Genomic DNA, 18176 nt, shown 5'->3' on the forward strand with positions numbered 1-18176 from the left:
CTCTATATAATTTTCTATACACATTCTCTTTATATATGTGGAGCTAAAGGAGAGCTATTGGTAAAAAGCAAGCTCAGCTTCCCCGGTGTTCTCACCATCTAGCTTAGCTCTGCCAACCTGTTACTATTCTCATCAGCATCACACACTAAATCCCAAGGCACCCAGCTTGGGTTTCTCTCAATGCTAACTCTGCCCATCGCTCTCAGTTACTTCCTGGTACTCATTCATGACTTTGCCCCATCCCTTGTATTCTTACTGAGCTCACTGCTTCACCTCCTCTCCATTTTAGCAACGTTCAATCAACTTCTCTCTAACGAATCCCACATTCTGAGATTTCCTTCCTCTCAGCCTGCTATGTTTATTTTTGATGTTACTGAAATCAGCAGACCTTTGTGCATTCTCCCAGTTGCTCAAGATTTTCCTGGTGTTACTTTCTTTCATGTCCAGGCCTCTGTCCCAGATTCAGCTTATTTCTGTGTCAGTGTCTGTCTGTCTGTCTGTCTCTCTCCTGCATTCAATGATCCATTCCACTTTCTCATCCACTTTTTCTTCTTCTGTAATCTTCCTCATATTCCCTAATTTTGGAAAAATAACTGTTGACTACTCAGTGTACATTACAAATAAAATAATGGCCATCTTCTCCACCTGGGCTTCTGACTTTACTTAGCAAAACTTTTATTTTTAATTGTGATAAGGACATTTAACATATCCATGAAATCATTGCCAAGACTAATGTCATGAAACAGCAAACTTTTCATGTGTTCCTAGTCACTTTTTCTTCTTTCTCATGGCACTTTTCTCCTAAAGCTTTACCCCTTTCAGTTGTTCTATCAAATGGCTTACTCCTACTTCACAGAGATCATAGAACCCCAGTGCCGGAACATTCATGATTCTTCCCACTTTCATAATTAGCCTGTATAATAAAAATGAACAAACAAATGCAAACTTGAATAAATTCTTATATGTCTTGCCCTCTGAACACTTTATATCAATTTTGCATTTATTCTTTACAAAAAGTGAAGTTATTACTATTGCCTTAAATTTTCAAGTGAAGCCGCTTAAGCAGGGAGTGTTAACTGCCTTACATAAGTTGACACATTTAATCAGCGCCTGAGCTATTCACGTTTATGTGACTCCAAGTCCCAGGTTCTCAATCACAACACATACACGGTCCTCCCCTCTATAACCATCGTTTCCTCCTATTAGTCACTTAAAGCTCTTTCCGTAGGTCCAAAAATAACAATTCACATTTTCTGTTTCCCCTTTGCAAGTATCATTGTTTCCCAGTTTCTCTCTTGGCTCCCAGAATTCTGGGCCTGGGTGTGTGTGACTGGTCCCCCTGTCTGATGAACTCCATGGCTGGGATGAGAGTGGCAACTGTGACAATCAAAATTACCTGGCCTATCAGTGCCATCCAATGCATAAACAACTCACAAGGCTTGTCCTGTTTTTCATCACAGGAAGGGATGCTCTTTCTTTGGTCCAAGGCTTTTCCTTTCTAGTTCCTAATCCATCTCATCTCATTCCTCTTTTTCTGAGTTATCCCTCTTCTCCTATTTTCTCAATCTCCCACTCTCAAATAGATTACATCCTTTAGCCTACAACCATGCTCAAGTCACTCTTATTTCAAAAAAAGAAATAGAATAAAGCAAGCATCAACCACATAATCTCACTTTTCTTAATCTCACCTATTTCTTTTCCATGATTGCCAGAATTCTTCAGTTTTCTGCAGCCACATTCTCTGCCACGTTCCATTCTCCTCTCAACCCACTGCAGTCTTTTAGTCTTTTCCTAATCTAAAACATCTTAACCGTGAAGGTCAACAAAAACAATCTGATGCCTTCTCTCCCATCAACATTGTACTTTAATTTTGTACTATTAAATTCTGCTAGCCCCTCTCCTTTAAAATCCTCTGTCCTTCATCTATGGAGACATTTTCTCTCCAAATTCTTTCATCTTTTATACTCTCCCTTCTCTGATTTGTTGTTGTTGTTGTTGTTTTTGTTTTTTTCCCTTTCTTCATCGGCTTCTCTTCTTCGTCCCACTTCTTAAATTTTGGTAATCCCTGGTTTACTGTTCTAGCCCTTCATTATTCCTTGTTGTTTCCATGGTCCCTATGGGTTTTGGACTTGCTTCTGGTCTGATCCATTACTTACAATATGTTGACTCCTCAATGGTTCCTCTAGCCCCTAGGCCCCTCTTATGTGCCAGAACTGTATTTTCTAACTAACTACTGTGAAAATTAATAAACAGAAACTTCATTCAGAATGGAGCTGGAAGGCTAGATGAGAGCACTCTCACACACTTGTCACTGAACACACACTACTGACCCCCAGGAAGAGACATACCTTGCATCTCCAACAGGAATTTATACTACTTTATTACTTTACTTCAGCAGAAAAAAAGAAAAGATTCCTCCTTACCCAGTAACAGTTCAGCCAATGACAGACTGCCATAACTCAGGCAATGAAAAGTCACTATACTTTAAACTTTCAGTTTCCTCAAATTAACTCTTTGTTTACAACAGCCCCTACCAAGTCCATAATAGAGTTTTTATCTCCTTTTTTTTTTGGACTTGTACCTGGTTCACCATTAGACCGCATATCCCAAATTGCAATTTACTGTTGTTCCCAGATAAACCCATTTTGCTGGAGACATATTTGACCATCTATTTCTTTAAGGTCAGCATTACCGTTAGGACATAGCACAGACGCGTCAGTGAAATCATTGTCTTCTTCTCAGACTTGCCCCCTTTTCTCTATTGCTTATCTTGTTTAATCATTTTTTATCCGTTTAAATTTTTTCACTTTCTTAATTCTCCCCTTTGTCTCACCACCCACAACCAAAAGGCATAATACAAAGCCTGAATTCCAGAACTATCTCCACCTTCTTCATCCCATGACCACAGTCTCATTTGAGATCTTTTCTCTCATCTGAATTCTTCTCTTTGTCATTTCCTCTGAGACTGGTCACTTTTTTTTTTCCCCCCTAAAACACAAATCTCACCAAATTTTCTCTGGAAGACTTACTATCTATGGAATAATATACAAATCCCTTAGTGGAGTACGCAGACTCCTTTTCATCATCCTCAACCCTCCTTTTTCATTCCATTCATTTCCCCATTCTTCTACAACCAGCTATGACAGTTCCCAAACTGCAATCCGCCTTTACAGCTTTATACACAAGGGATATGAGTAGGCATGCATACTTTTTATCTGGAACACATTTAGCTCTCTTCAATCCACTCTCCTTGCTAGCCATTTGCCCCAATCCTGATCCTTTTCATGATGTAACTCCAAAATAATCTCCATGAGTCTCTCCTTTGCAGGCACACTCACTCATTCCTTCTCACCATTTTCCCTACTTTGAAACACAGTTTATTATAATTATATTTGTTATCCACATACCGTGTTTCCCCAAAAATAAGACCTAACAGGAAAATAAGCCCTAGCGTGATTTTTCAGGATGACATCCCCTGAACATAAGCTCTAATGCGTCTTTTGGAGCAAAAATTAACAGAAGACCAGGTCTTATTTTCAGGAAAACATGGTATTAAAACTACTTTTGATGTGTCTCTTTTCCCCAGCTATATAAAGAACAAGTTGGGTTTGTCTTACACTTCTTTATTTTCCCAAAATCTAGCGAAGTGGCCCAAAATAAGCACTCAATAGATATCTGTTAACTATTGGATGAATTTATGAACCGGATGGAGACTACAATGGAAAATTTTCAGATTCATGTGAATGTATTCACAAGTAAACCTGAATAATACATCTCAGAATGACAGCTTAAAAACTGAGAAATATGTGAGAAGTAAAACCACAACATTCCCATTTATATGGACCTTTAGTAGAAACTGATCTTATGGCACAAAGAAAATAATAGAGGTTTGGGCTGAATTAAAAAATATGCCAGAAAAAAAGAGATTTGAATAATAGTTAATCAAATAAAAATATCAATTTCAAGAACTAAAAAATGAAATAAATAGAGGATGATATAAAATTGATCCTCATCAGTAGTTCATTTTTACAAAGCTAAAGCAGAAAGACCCTAGGCTTGAAGAGCAACGTTAGGAACTAAGCTTAATTATATGGAAATATTTTTAGTATTTAAGCATTGTTAAACATTGGAATAAGTTGTTCAGAAAAGCCATAAAATTCATTTGGAAGACAATCAAGATTTTATTCAAGAAGATTGAAATTACAGAATCCTTTAATGGAAAATATATTTCTGATTCTACAGCTGATAGCTGTAGACCTAGAGAACGTCTGCTAATGAATTGCCTGATGCCAATGGATTATATTGTACATCATTATAAAAAATATACTTTAAAAAATTGACTAAATACGGATTTAAATATAAGAGTATACATATCATATCTCTTCTGGAGTAAACTTAAAATAAAAATGACTGATTCTGAAATATTTAAATAGAATTATTTAAAAGTCACTGCTTCTGGACAATAAAACATAAAGCCTCTTTGTTGAAGCAATGTAAAGTCATTAAAAATTGATCTTAGGTCTTGTCCACTTCTGATTTTTATTACTTTCTTAGTCTATCTTTATCATTTCCCAATAATAACTGACAGGATATTCTCTCTATAATATATTTTTCTCTGACTTAGATTAAACCTTTGGGATTAAACTTCCTATATTTCTTCATGGGATATTTGGGCTCTTTTAATGTATATTAAGACAATATCAAAGGCCAGATGCTCGTTTGCTTGATGGTATTTTCCATGATGATGATCTAGCATGTGTGTGGGCGACAAATGACTGGTTCCCTCATTCTCATACACTTATTACTAGATGTGTGGCGTTTTTTGTTTTTTGTTTTTTTGTTTTTTTTTTTTTTTTTTTTTTTTTTTAATGACCTGGCTCAGATTTTATGAAACAGGTTATTAACTACCATTTTTTATTTATGATTAATTGCTATTCCAGAACATAGACTCAGATTGTCCTTATCAGTTTGAAACATGAAACACAAAATCTGTTTAGAGGAATTAAGTTTTATCACTTGGTTTTGATACTGGAAAAATCATTCATGGAGGAGGATAAAACTCACTTAGAAATTCTCATTTGGGCAAAGTGATTTAGGAAAGAGTGCTGAATGGATACCTGATCTTATTAATGTCTAAAGTATGGCCACTGTCAAGATAGCAGAGGATACTTTGATTGTAAAATGTGGGTTTTATGCATATGAATATAAATGATGCTAATAATAACTGAAATTGTTTCTACAGTGAAATTTCTCAGTACATTACAAGATCAAATCAAGCCAGATTTTCAGAAAAGCAAACCTTTTTAGTGATTTTGGGCACTAGAATGCTATGTATTTGTTTTATTGTGGATTGTTTATCTGTTTGTTTGTTTTCAGTTTGTTTTTTTGAGGAGAAAGTATTCTCTCCTTTTCCAGAAATAAATATTTATTGCACTTACTGCTGAATCAAAATCTTGCTAGAACAAATATAATAGCTTCTATTTAGTCTACTTTGTTGTGTGCTGATATTGTCTTACATTTACATTACATAAAAAAAATAATAATTCTGCAAGACGAGTAGCTTTGGAACACTTTTGCTGCCTCAGATGCCCCCTCAGAGTCCTTCCTTAGATCCTACGTCCCTCAGTCCCCCTCAGCTCTCCCTGTCGATGACCAGCCCCTATGGTCCCACTTCCTGAGGATGACCAGTCACCTTCTTGGAATGCTAGCCCCTTCTTCCTGGTTGCCAGACTGCAGATAGGCTTTATGGCTTTCCAATCACTTCCCAATTTGGATGAAATGCCTTTTTACAGAGTATAGGATCTGGCTTTCTGAGTAGCCAAGGGTGAACCCAGAGTCCATTTAATGCAGGCAGTAAAGACTGGATGGTAAACTTGAACCGAAAGGAAGCAGGAAATGGGAAGAAGCATAGCACATAAATTCCTTCTCCTTCCTCTGCCTCTGCCTGTCCAATGATGCTGTGTCTCTCTGAGGCTCACTATAAAGCCAGCATGGCAACACATCCCCTCTCTATTTCGCATCATTTCCTGCCTCTCTTCCTTTTTCCTGCACTCTCTGAGTCCTGGATTCATGTCTCCAAAATGAAGCTTCGATGCTTAGTTCAGGCTTTGTTTTCCAGGAAATCAGGGCTGAGACAATTGTTACTTTCCTTGTGGCAGAGAAGAATACTCATAACTCTCCATCAAAAGGTGTGCTGTGCTCCTTCCCGAGTCCAGAGCTGTCATTATGAAGCAGCTCACCAGACAGAGATTCCATTTTTTTTTTTCTAGTCCCCTTTACATCAACATAGCCACATTACTCATTCTCATCACTGGAATGTGAGCAAAAACAACGTGATACACTTCTGGGCTCATGGATTAGACCTTCTCATGTTCTCTTTTCCTTCATTTGACACTAGGGCATGGCAGAATTCAAAGATGGGAGCAATACCATATAGCAGAAAACTAATTAGGAATAACTGTTTTAGACTGTGGTATGAGAAAGAAATGAGGTTCTGCAAAAATTTTGGATTGCATTTGGACAGCAGATAATATTCTCCTAACTGACAAATCTTTATATTATAATTAACAAAACTAAGACAGAGATATACTGCCATTCAGTGACAATTTGGCGAATCGAAACCAAAATTCTACCTGGTTCTAAAGCCTTTTTTCTTAACCACTATATTATATTTCCTCATGTAGTAATAATAACAATAATAATAATAAATATGATTAAGATTATCATTGCTATTCACCAGGCATGTTATATCAATTTTCTCACATAATCTCACAATGGCTTTATGAGGTAGGTACTTTTATTAACTCCACACTAGGGTTGAGACATCCAAGGATTATAACAAATAAAATGTGGACCTGTGATTCCTAAGCCAGATGGTCTGACTTAGAAGACCCTATTTTTACCTAATATGGTATACTGCATCCCAGCGCATTTCAATTTAGTAGTGAATTTTTATGAAAGACTAGATACATTTATTCAGTAAATTCAAAAATGCACTGTGGAGTAAAAGTCCATTTTATCTTGGAGAAATGCAAGCTCTAAATTAGATGTATTACATTGACCAAAATGATAAACCACAGAGAGTCAAGCTTCATAATTAAAATAGTTTTCTGAGAGAGCCTAAGGTGAGGTTTATTGGACAGTAAGCTATTATCCATTTATAAAGCATCCTATCAATTTCATAGATTTTTGTGGTTATTAAAAAGTATGTAAGATACAGAATTTATTGTGGTTAATGGCCATATCTTGAAAAAAGTATAACCAGAAAACATGGCTTCATTTATAGTAATATTGATCACTTGATATCATTTTTTTCTTACAAAGTTTATGTTAATAAAACACTAGAATTCAATTTCCTTTTCTTCTTCCTTGTTTTCCATCTCCACCCATCATCCTCCAGATTTTGGAGTGTTATTTTTTCTTAAATTTTAAATGTACGATGAGGCCACATAATAGTGCATTCTATGGCTGTGCTAATACACTGCCCAATGATAACCATGCTGACACTGCCTGTGCACTCTGATTATAAGAATCAAAATATTAAAGGAGATTTAAAATGCCTTCACTAGGCTAAGGTTGGTAGATCTATTGTTTGCCCTTCCATTTTTTATGATCTTTTTGAGCAGGGATCTGAATAAGGGCTGAACACTCACTTTACAAAGATAAAATCATTCCATATTCATTTTGCACAGAATACTCAATAATTCATGAATAGGTTTCTGATTGAAACTATTTTCATCTTTTTGCTAAATGACATCATTTTACTCCCATAAATAAGTCCATTTTGTTATTAAAATCATACTACAGTGAATGAGCACTAGATGTATCACATTATTTAATTAATGCTTATGTTCGTTATTTACATTGGAAGTAAATAATATTAAAAAGTAAACAAATTATTTTAATGAGGACTTTTATATTACTCTTTTTTGCTTTCAAGGGTATGGCTGAATGAGTGGTTTGAAAAATTTAATAGTTTATTAAATGCCTTGGAAAAGTTTTCTATCATTTGAAGTAAAATTTGCCCGTGTTTGCCTCTGACTAAAAGTATTAGTACAATGTAAAGTGAAAAACACAAAAAAGCCCAAAATAAGTTACATACACAATATGGAGTTGCTCCATACTGAACATACTGACTTCAAAACCATATATTTTTGGGTGAGAAATATTTCCTTAAATATTTATAATGCTTTTAAATCTATGTTAAAAGTGACACTATGTTTCCCGAGAGCACTCTGATAATTTTGACAGAAACTGCTGATGATGGTGATAAGATCTACATATTTGGTCTCATTTTGGATGGATGTGGCAAAGAGATATTTCTTAAACTAGAAATGGACTTTGCACACGTGTTTATTTTAGTAGGATGCAACACTAAACATGTATTCTGGAGACACATGAAAACACTTCTAGGTTTGCTACTGATACTCACTGATGAGCTGATACACCCACGTTCTTGAGATAGCATATTTTTAGTGCTTCTTAGAGAAATGGACTTGCATGCTTTCTTTGCATTAACACATCTTTAGAAATGACTATACAGTTAAAAGATGAAAGGCATATGAGACTATTAAAATATTTTCTGAGTGAGAAAATGCCCTGTGATTTACTATATGCATTGGGCCATAATGATGACAAACGTAGCCATTTTGCTATTTGCCAGTAAGAACATAGTCATCATTGTTCTCATCTATTTCCATAGATTTTTAGAATTTGTCAGTCAGATTATTTAACAAGTCCTGTCTTCTTTTTAATAAAAGTAGACAAAAATATATCTTAATTCCCCAAACCTGTCTCTGCAAACTCTGAATCTCTCTTAGTTTGTGGATATTTAGTGTTGATTACAAAGGGCTCTCCAGTGCCCACAGAATGAAATCATCTCTTCTTACAATCCTGTTCAAGGTCTTTCATAAGCTGACTTCATAGTGACTTTCTAACCAAATTAGAGTGCCTGCTGTTCCACAATGTTGTTCCTCAACTTATTTTGAGGCAGTCCTTTACTCCAAGTGCATGCAGACAACTTATAGAAGAAGCACAAAATGGTCTGGATTGGGCCACATCCACTCTAGACCTCAGGGCACCTCCAAAAAACATTTTCAAGAGTAATGACTAGCACCTAGTATGTACAGGGCAAAGCAAGATATTAATACATATCTGTAAAATAAATCAATTTAGGAATTAATTTCCCATATTTTATCATTGCTACTCCTTTATTTCTATATAATCCCCACTTTCTGCATTGAAATCCTATTCATCCTTCAAAATCATACTCAAATATCACTTCCTCTATGCATATATATAAAATCCTTTGCAACTGGAAGCAATCATTTTCTTCTCTGTGATACCATAAACCTAATCTATATCTCTGTTCATGCCATTTTGGAGCAATTATCAATGTCCATTTTTTTCACTACAATTATTCAATGTATGATCATACTTTCTATTTGTTTCTATGCCCTCAAGTGACAGATCTCAGTCTGATTCATTTTTGTATCTTTCATAACACCTAGCATAGTAGCTTAAACATCGAGGACACTCAGTGCTATCTGCAGAATGAACAAATGGAGAGATGCACAGGATCAGCAGTCCTTAAAACAACAGTCCATTACTTAAAAAGAATTACCTGTAACTAACTATATGGTTCCCCAGCACGTTTTCTTATATTTTTTAATACTTTAGTCATGTTTTATTATAATAAACCTACATGTGATTCTGTCTCTGCTTCCACACTATAAGCACCTTGAAAGGAGGGATCATATATTATTCCTCTGGATATCTCTAGGGTTTAAAAACACATTGTGTGATACCTGTTAGGAGTTAATTTGTCATTTAATAGGTAAATTAATGGTTGCTCTAAGTTGCAGAGCTTCTTCCCCACCAATCTACCAAGATTATTTATTTATTTATTTGTTTTAAACCAGGCACACAAATTTGCCACATCTCATGCCTGGAGTCAAGTGTATATTCCATATCAAGCAGAAGCTCTGAAATCACAGGGCACAGCAGGTACCTAAGAGGCAAGTTGCATTTGAAATGCTGGAGCCTTGGAAATACTTCCCTGATACTAAAGTAGGCCATTGTACCTGAAAAATGCAAAGGGTGTGAGTAAACACCTCAGAGGATAAATCAAAATGACAATTCTTATTTCTTTAGGACTTCTCTAGCACCAGATGAAACAAATAATATTGTAGGTCTTTTGAGGCAACAGTTTTGCTCATGGTCTAAGTGAGATGAAGCCATGATCCTAGAAGCAAAGGTTTCCTCTCTTCCCTTTTCCCCATGTATTTGTTAATAGATTACTCTGGGGTAAAGCTGTCTGGAGAATACTAACATACCTTATTAAAGATTTGCCCCTGGTAGTAAATCTCAGCCTGTGACACTCTTCCTAGTCCTTTTCTTTTATCCTATCTTCCAACCAAACTGAAAAACTTATTTCTCTTTTTAGCACACCGACCTTGTCCATTCTCAGTTTAATACCATTGTTCATATTTTTTACTCCACTGGAATTCCTTGCCTACAAATCTCCCACAGTGAAATTATAACCATCCTTCAAGGCCCATTTCAAATATTCACAGATATGAGCTCTCCCTCCTTTAAATCTCAAAAAACTCTTCTACATTTCTTATTTCATCTCATCCTATTTTTTGGCGGAGATGCTAAAAGCAAAGACTGTATCTTGATTATTCCTGATTATATCTCTATGCCTTATATGTAGCCCTAACGAGCAAGCTGTTCATTGTAGGATTTCAATACACATTCTTATGAAGCCTTTTCCCACCAAGGCTTATATAAATAGCACACAGTTGATTAACCAAATGCATATTGAAATGAAAGTGAGGTAGATTGTAACGAGCAACTATGTTATTTGGATCAACCCTCTAACTAAAAACAATGAAAAATGCTGGATAAATTGTTTCAAATTACCTTAAAAGAACAAAAAGGCTGAAAAGAGAGTGGAAACAGAGAGGGGAAATATTTTTTGGAGGTGGAATCTAAACCCAGAGAGAAAAACTGAGAATATCAAATAAACATAACTGCACTTTGCCTGAGGGCATTTGTTTAATCTACACATTTGAACGTTGGTCAATCAACCTCACAGAATAATGGAAAAGGTGCTGCTTGAGATCTTATGAAAGGATAAAAAAGAACCAATATTAAACCTGCTGTCTTTCTCCAATCCCAAGGGACTATAAAGAAGACTGCCTTTGTAGAGGAGCAATGCAAAAGAAGAAAAAAAAGGAGGAGTAAAGAATAATTCTGTTAGAAGCTGTAGCACAGCTGTAGCCCTCCTATTATGTACATATGGTCTAAAAATTTTAAACTCTTAATGTAGATTGAATTAATTACTCACTGGGAGTATCCTAGCCCTATGACAATATTGCAAAACAGTCTGGAGTGGGACATATTTATCCTAGGCCTCAGAGAACCTCCCATGATATTTCAATAACAATGACTAGCACACAGTCAAAGATAACCAGACCTACAAGGAAAAAAAGCAACGTGAGTGAGAACCATCAGAAAGAGACAGACACAAACTTTAGATGCTAGAATCACAAGACACAGAATATAAAATAACTATGCCCCTAATTTTAAGAAAATAAAAAAGTCTTAAAAATAGCTTCAGGAAACAACTATAACAAATGATATAGTAAGTCTAAAAATGAAACAAACTTCTAGAAATGGATATTATAATAATTACTGAATTAAAGAATTAGAAGGTAAATAAAGAGAAATTATTTGGAATGCAGTTCAGAAAGCTAAACAGGAAAAAAAAGGAATGTAAAATTTTTGGAGGATAGAGGTTTGACTAGAGGCTTAGAAGAAAATAAGAGAGAGAATGTAGAAGAAGCTACATTTTAAAAGATCATAGCTGGGAATTTTCTAAAATATATTAATTACAGTTATATATAATTTCAAGAGGCCCAAAAATCCAGGCAAGAAATATAGAAAGAAATTGGCATCTGGATACATGATGGTAAAACTAGGGAAAAACAAAAATAATGGAAAATATTATGAGGAGCCAGAGAACAGCAGTTAGACTAACAGGTAACTTCTTGATAATAATACCATGACAGAAAACAGTGGAATGGTACATCTGATGTGCAGAAAGAAAATAACTGCCAACTGAGAAGTCTATATTCAGAGAGAATATTTATTTCCAGAATGAGGGAGAAATAGAGACATTTTGAAACAAGCAGACATTGAGACAGATTGTCACTACAAGACCCTTACTACAAGATTTTCTCAGAATATACTTCAAACAGAAGGAAAAGTGATCCTAGAAGGAAGGTCTAAGACACAGGAAGAAATAAGTAGCAAACAGGATGGTAAATATTGGGCAAATGGAAACCAACATTCACTATATGAAAGAGAATAAATAATGTCTAGTGGTGTTAAGAAAGAAAGAAAGAAAGAAAGAAAGAAAGAAAGAAAGAAAGAAAGAAAGAAAGAAAGAAAGAAAGAAAGAAAGAAAGAAAGAAAGAGTATTAAAGTACCAAACAGCAAAAGCATATACATTGGGAAGGGAATAAATAGACTAAACGTAGTCTAAGGTATTCTAATATTTTGGAATAGGGTAAAGGATTTCATTAGCTTTAGTCTTTGGTAAGCACCAATGTTTTAATCCCAGGTAAGCCACTAAAAAAACAGAAACAAAGTATATCACTAAACCAGTACAGAAAAATATAGAATAATAAAAATAAAGAAAAAGAAAAAGCAAGACATATTTAGAGGAACAAGCAAAACCAAACAGAACATATGCTGTGATTCTATTTATATAAATTCAAAACCAGACAAAGTAAACTATATGTATTAACAGCTATAGACATAGGTGGAAAAATAATGAAAGGTGATAAAATAATGACTAACTGCAGTTTAACTCTGTGGCAAAGGAAGAAGGTGCGATGACATAGGGACAAATGGTGTGAGGTGGGGCTCCTGGAGGGGTTGCCAGGGTCTGTATCTTGACCTGGGTGGTGGTTATATTGGAGTCTGATGCGTAACTGTTAAAATATACATATATGTCTTATATATTTTATTTAAAACTTGTTTCTGCATTATTTTTCAGGGACAATATTTAAAAAAATTTAAATATTGAGTTACAAATCAGAATGTATAAAAATCTATGAGAACATGAACACTACCCTTTCCTTCGTAGTCCAGAATATCCAGACCTAGGGACGTTGGTCCCTTTCAAATGTTCCTTCTCACAGGAGAGCCAGCCAATCTGGACCAAATTTTCTCTGGTCTGAGGTGAAGTGAACAAAACAGAGACAAGTACCATGGGTGCCAAAAAAATGTGTATACATGACTTGTATTCATCTTTTGTTGTCGATATATATTGAGTATTACAATTTTAATACAGTTTTTTCCTTTCTTAAAATGTGTATACGTTTTTTTTTTTTTTGGTTTGTTTGTTTGTTTTCTTGGCACCCTCTGTATGTGTAACCATAGGCAGAAAGACTAGGGTTTCAGGGAGACAGGGGAGAAGAAAGGAAGGAGGAGGTGATGTCATCCTTAAGAAGAGATGCAGCTACCAGAGCAGCCAGAACTAGATTTCGGTGGTGGAGAATAGACCCAGGAGGCCATCTGGTCCCTCAGGGGAACGTTAGCTAATTGTAATGGATTCTAATATCATTAGCACACAGGCAGGGAACATCTCCACCCTCTGTGCTGCCACGACAGTTCCGACAAGAGTCAAATACGGAGAAATCCCGACTCCCAACGGGAAGGAGAGGTCACTGAGGACCCACCTAGGAATGCCTATAAAACCACACCTAAAACTTGAATGTTTCATACCCTCGTTTTAGAAGTAATAAATCCCTCAGTCTCTTTGTTCTTCTGTGCAGTAGCTCTTCTCCAGGCCTGCCCGCTCCCACTATTTGGGGAGTATACTAACTTCTTTTCTTTTAATAAATCCACTGCTTGCTTGGCATTGCTTGGTTGGCTTACTTGGTGCGTCCTTGAATTCTTTCCTGTGATGACACCAAGAACTTGTTTTTCGGCAACATATGTACACATAGAAGGAGCCTGTTAATCTCTAATTTGCACACACCAGTGAAGTGATTCTGTGTATATTTTCAGGGGAAGGCAAATTTTGATTAAAATGTGAGTAAATTATGAATTGAAAGAACTTCAGTGAGAATGAAAAATAGCCAAACATGGAATGTGCGATCAGGCACAGCATTTTGTGACATGCTATAGTAAAGGTGAAAGCCGTAAGGGTAAGTGCCAATGGAGGAAGATGCGGGCCCCAGGAAAATGTATATGGATATGTAAGAGGTTACCTCCAGAGTCCCAGCTGGAAGGACGGCTTCATTTTCAGAATTTTTCAGTACTCAGACACAACATTTTATACAGCTCACGAATATATATTTCTTGGAGGCCATACATATTGGTGTTCTTTGAATTAATATATTTTTCTCTTCTATACATGTCTGAATTGTGTAAAACTAATATAGTGTAAAACTAATATCAGGGAATAATATGTTATAATTATATTATAATCTAGATCATGTATTATAGAATATGATAAATATATTTATACATTTAATAGAGTATATTGTAATAGAATATGATAATTATTTATAGCTACTATGTATTTTTTTGTTTGTTTTAATAACTAATTTCATTCGTGACTAATTGTGGGACAGATCAGTATCCCCATTTTACAGATGAGGATTCTGAAACTCAAAGTTGAATAACTTTGTCAGCTCCTCAGGGGCAAAACTTGTCAGCTCCTAAGTTCCCTGTGGTTGAGCTTCAAAGCCCTGTTCCTAGCCACTTTGTTGCTTTGTCTCACCGCTGCATTAACATTCAAAGAGCATTCCTGTAAAGATTAAAATGCCATTTACTATTTTAAACCACTTTCTGCATTCACTCAGGCAGTTTCTTTCTACTGACCCCTTGGAGGGAATGACTGACTTTTTCCCAGAAGCACATGAACAATACCAGAACAAGTGTAAGGAGGTTCAAGGGAAATTCAGAAATTTGGGCAGAAATCTCTTTCAAAATAAAACCACAGCATCTTTAATCAAGGCCTGGCAATCAACGTATCGTTTCTCTGAGACTGAAGTTGGTAAATGTGGGCTATCCCACTAGGCCTTTAATACTTGGTTAGAAATGGATCCAAGAAGTCGACTAGCAAGACAATTCATGCAGTACAAACATGAATCTGTAATTCTCTTCCCTATTACCACAAAACATAGCTAGTTCCTGCCCTGAATTCACTTTGAAGACAAGGAGTGCTTGGGAGAAATTTTAAGAGCGTTGAAAATCAGGCCAGAAGGAATAAATAGGGACTACCAAAAAAAAAAAAAAAAAAAAAAAAAAAAGTTAACAATCATCTTCTAAAAGTAAAATGTATTGTCAATTTACAATTCTGAAGTTTGAACTCGGGGCATGCAATTAGTAGGCTTACTTGCCATGTTTGCCTATAATCTAAAAGGGAGTCTTCTTTCACCTCTATCAAATCAAGCAGCTGATAATTCTATCTCCTCGTATGAGGAGATTAAAATAATAAAATAAAAATAAACCAAATGCTTTAATTTGGGATCTAATCTCTCCCATTTTCCCAGCACATTCACATTCTGCTCCAACGGAATTCTTCTCCCCCAGCAGGACGAAGAAGATCATTTTCTCAGCAGCCAACCTCACTTAGGCTTTCCTGACTTCCTCCCCCTCAGAACTCATTCAAAGGGAAGACAAAGGACCTGTGAGTGGATGGGAACTGTTTTGTGCCCAGCCCTTAGGGGTACTTTATTTTTCTTAAAAAGATTATCTCAACTTTACTGTAGCCAAAAAATAAAAACAAAACAAAACCCTAAAATAAATTTCTGAGGCAGTTTAAATTAAAAATACAAAGGCCTGAGATATATTTTTAATTTATTCATAATTAGTTTACTGATTGGACCGCAATGAGGCTCCAAAATCAGCAAGCCACTTGGGGATAAAGGCTATTGCAATTATCAGAAGCAAGCCAAATGCTACCTTTTGTTCTTACTAAAAATCTTCTCCTTAAAAAAAAGAAAAATCTCCTGCAGATGATTTTCTATTTCCTATTTAAAGAGGATTACATAGCAAACATGACTAGTGGCTGGAAAGCAAAGAACTTTCCATCGTTTTATTATCTGCCAAATACAAATTAGTTCATTGTGGTTAATTCCTGCCAAACTACCCCTTTCCCTGCTGCCCATCAGGCCAACGAGGTATGGCAGGTTGGTTCCTGCCCGCAGTCCTTCCTAATCAGGAGGTTGTCAGATATGCTGCCTGCCCACTGTCTCCTACATCGTGTGGCAGCTCTGGTGTTTGGGCAGCAAGGGTTGGAGCTTGAACTGCCCCAGTAACTATTAATAGCTCAAAATTGCTCTTACATACTATCACTGTCAAATCTCGGAGGGCATATATGAGGCTCTCCTCCAGGTACAATAAAGACACCCTACAAATTTCACTTTGTAATAACTATAGGATACAGAAATTGTATTAGCTCCATTAGATCAAGTCATCGACGTATTTGGAAAGGTTAGCTGGATATAGTGAATGTCACAGCTAGACTAAGATAAAAAATCACTTTGTTAACTTAGACTGTTTCCTCATTGGTAACACCCTAAATTAAGGTGCCATTTATAAACAGTTTAGTATTATTTATTAATGTGTAAAGCACTTTATAGCATGCTAGATAACAACTTAAATTCATGTATTAAAGATGCACATACATGGTTTAATACGATTTACGTCTTATAATATTCTTTAAAACAGCTTCCCATAGTCTCATCCGTTAAGCATTTATTGCTAATGCATTTTATAACATACTTTATAATACATTATTTGAGCAAGTAGCTGCATTTAGCAGTCATTTCATAAATAAGAATAAAGCATTTATAAATGGCACCTTAATTTAAAGTGTTACCTTCGTATTACTAGATAGCTGCTCACCATTCATCTTATTTCATGATTATTCTCCAAATGCAGCACTTAATAAAATAGACACTAAGTTCTATTTTCCCTTCATCAGATTAAAAGTTTATTGAGTTGTTTCCTCCATCTGCTTTCAGATGTTAGTAGCTTGGAAACCTGAGTATGATATCTGCTAAAACCAAACTTTTAATTCAACAATATTTCTGTAAAGATGATAATAGTAGAAACAGAAAATCACCTACCATATTAGACAGAGCCTGTTGCTTGGATTCTTTGTAAAACTCAATTTTTCGACTTGAGAGAACAATCCAGGAAGTAGACCAGTTTTTCCTTTGGAAAAAAAAAAAAAAACGGAAAAGAGCATTATCACTCAAAGTAATTATTCATTGATATAATACGAGCAACATTTAGAATGACTAGAGATGATCTTTATTTAGAATTCCTGAAAGTCTTTTCTTTATTAAAGTCTATAGATCGTATGGAATTTCGGTAATAATATAGACGTTCTATCATTATTAAAACCATGGCATTTATAGTAGAAGTTTCTCAATTAGTAGATCCTTCCCAAATCCTTTCAACTACTAAAAATCCAATTTTTGTGTATCCATGTTCTATAAAACATCCACTCCATAAAGAGTCTGTTTCTACAGCAAGCCAAAAACAGCAAAATGAAAATGGGAATCAGAACCCCTTCTTTCATTGTTATTTCGTATATTTCAGAATCTGAAAAACTAAACAACTAATATGTCGCTCCTTAATTCAAAAGATCTTTTAACGTTGAATTTCACTATTAAAAAAAAATCACAATGCAAATAAAAAAGAGTGGAGTGCTTTTTTCCCTCTTTGCCAATCAAATTGGCAGGAATTTGAAGGAATAATACCAAGGGTTCCTGAATGTGTGGAGAAATAGATTCTCCCATACAGTTTTGGTGGGAATGTAAACTAGCACATCTTTTCTGGAGTGAATTTGGCAATATGTTTTTTAAAAATCTTTAAAAGTGTGTATATCTTTTGACTAAACAAGTCCATTCCTATGAATTTCAATTTATACTAAAGAAATCATCTCATAAGTTGTCGCTTTGCCCTAGAGCCCATTTCTCCTTTTAGGTATCAGTAGCACCAAGGGGAATTAGAGCAGCCCCAGCCTTCTCTTTATGGAGGTCATAATATTAAATGGCCCCATAATATAAGACAGCCCCAGATAGAGAAGAGAGAAACATTGGAAGGACTGCTGGTCTAGACTGGGCATCTTTTCTTCTCAT

General features: G+C 35.5%; 1 protein-coding gene across 1 annotated transcript in view; it reads right to left on the bottom strand.

Annotated features, from left to right (window-relative positions):
• ARHGAP15 (Rho GTPase activating protein 15) overlaps positions 1–18176 on the bottom strand; it is a 620743-nt gene that overhangs the window by 498308 nt on the left and 104259 nt on the right. Inside the window, 1 exon segment of the mRNA XM_033112294.1 lies at positions 17157–17244. Coding sequence (XP_032968185.1) covers positions 17157–17244 — 88 coding nt within the window.

The sequence above is a fragment of the Rhinolophus ferrumequinum genome, chromosome 8 (assembly GCF_004115265.2).
Source record: "Rhinolophus ferrumequinum isolate MPI-CBG mRhiFer1 chromosome 8, mRhiFer1_v1.p, whole genome shotgun sequence".
NCBI classification, from domain to species: Eukaryota; Metazoa; Chordata; class Mammalia; order Chiroptera; family Rhinolophidae; genus Rhinolophus; species Rhinolophus ferrumequinum.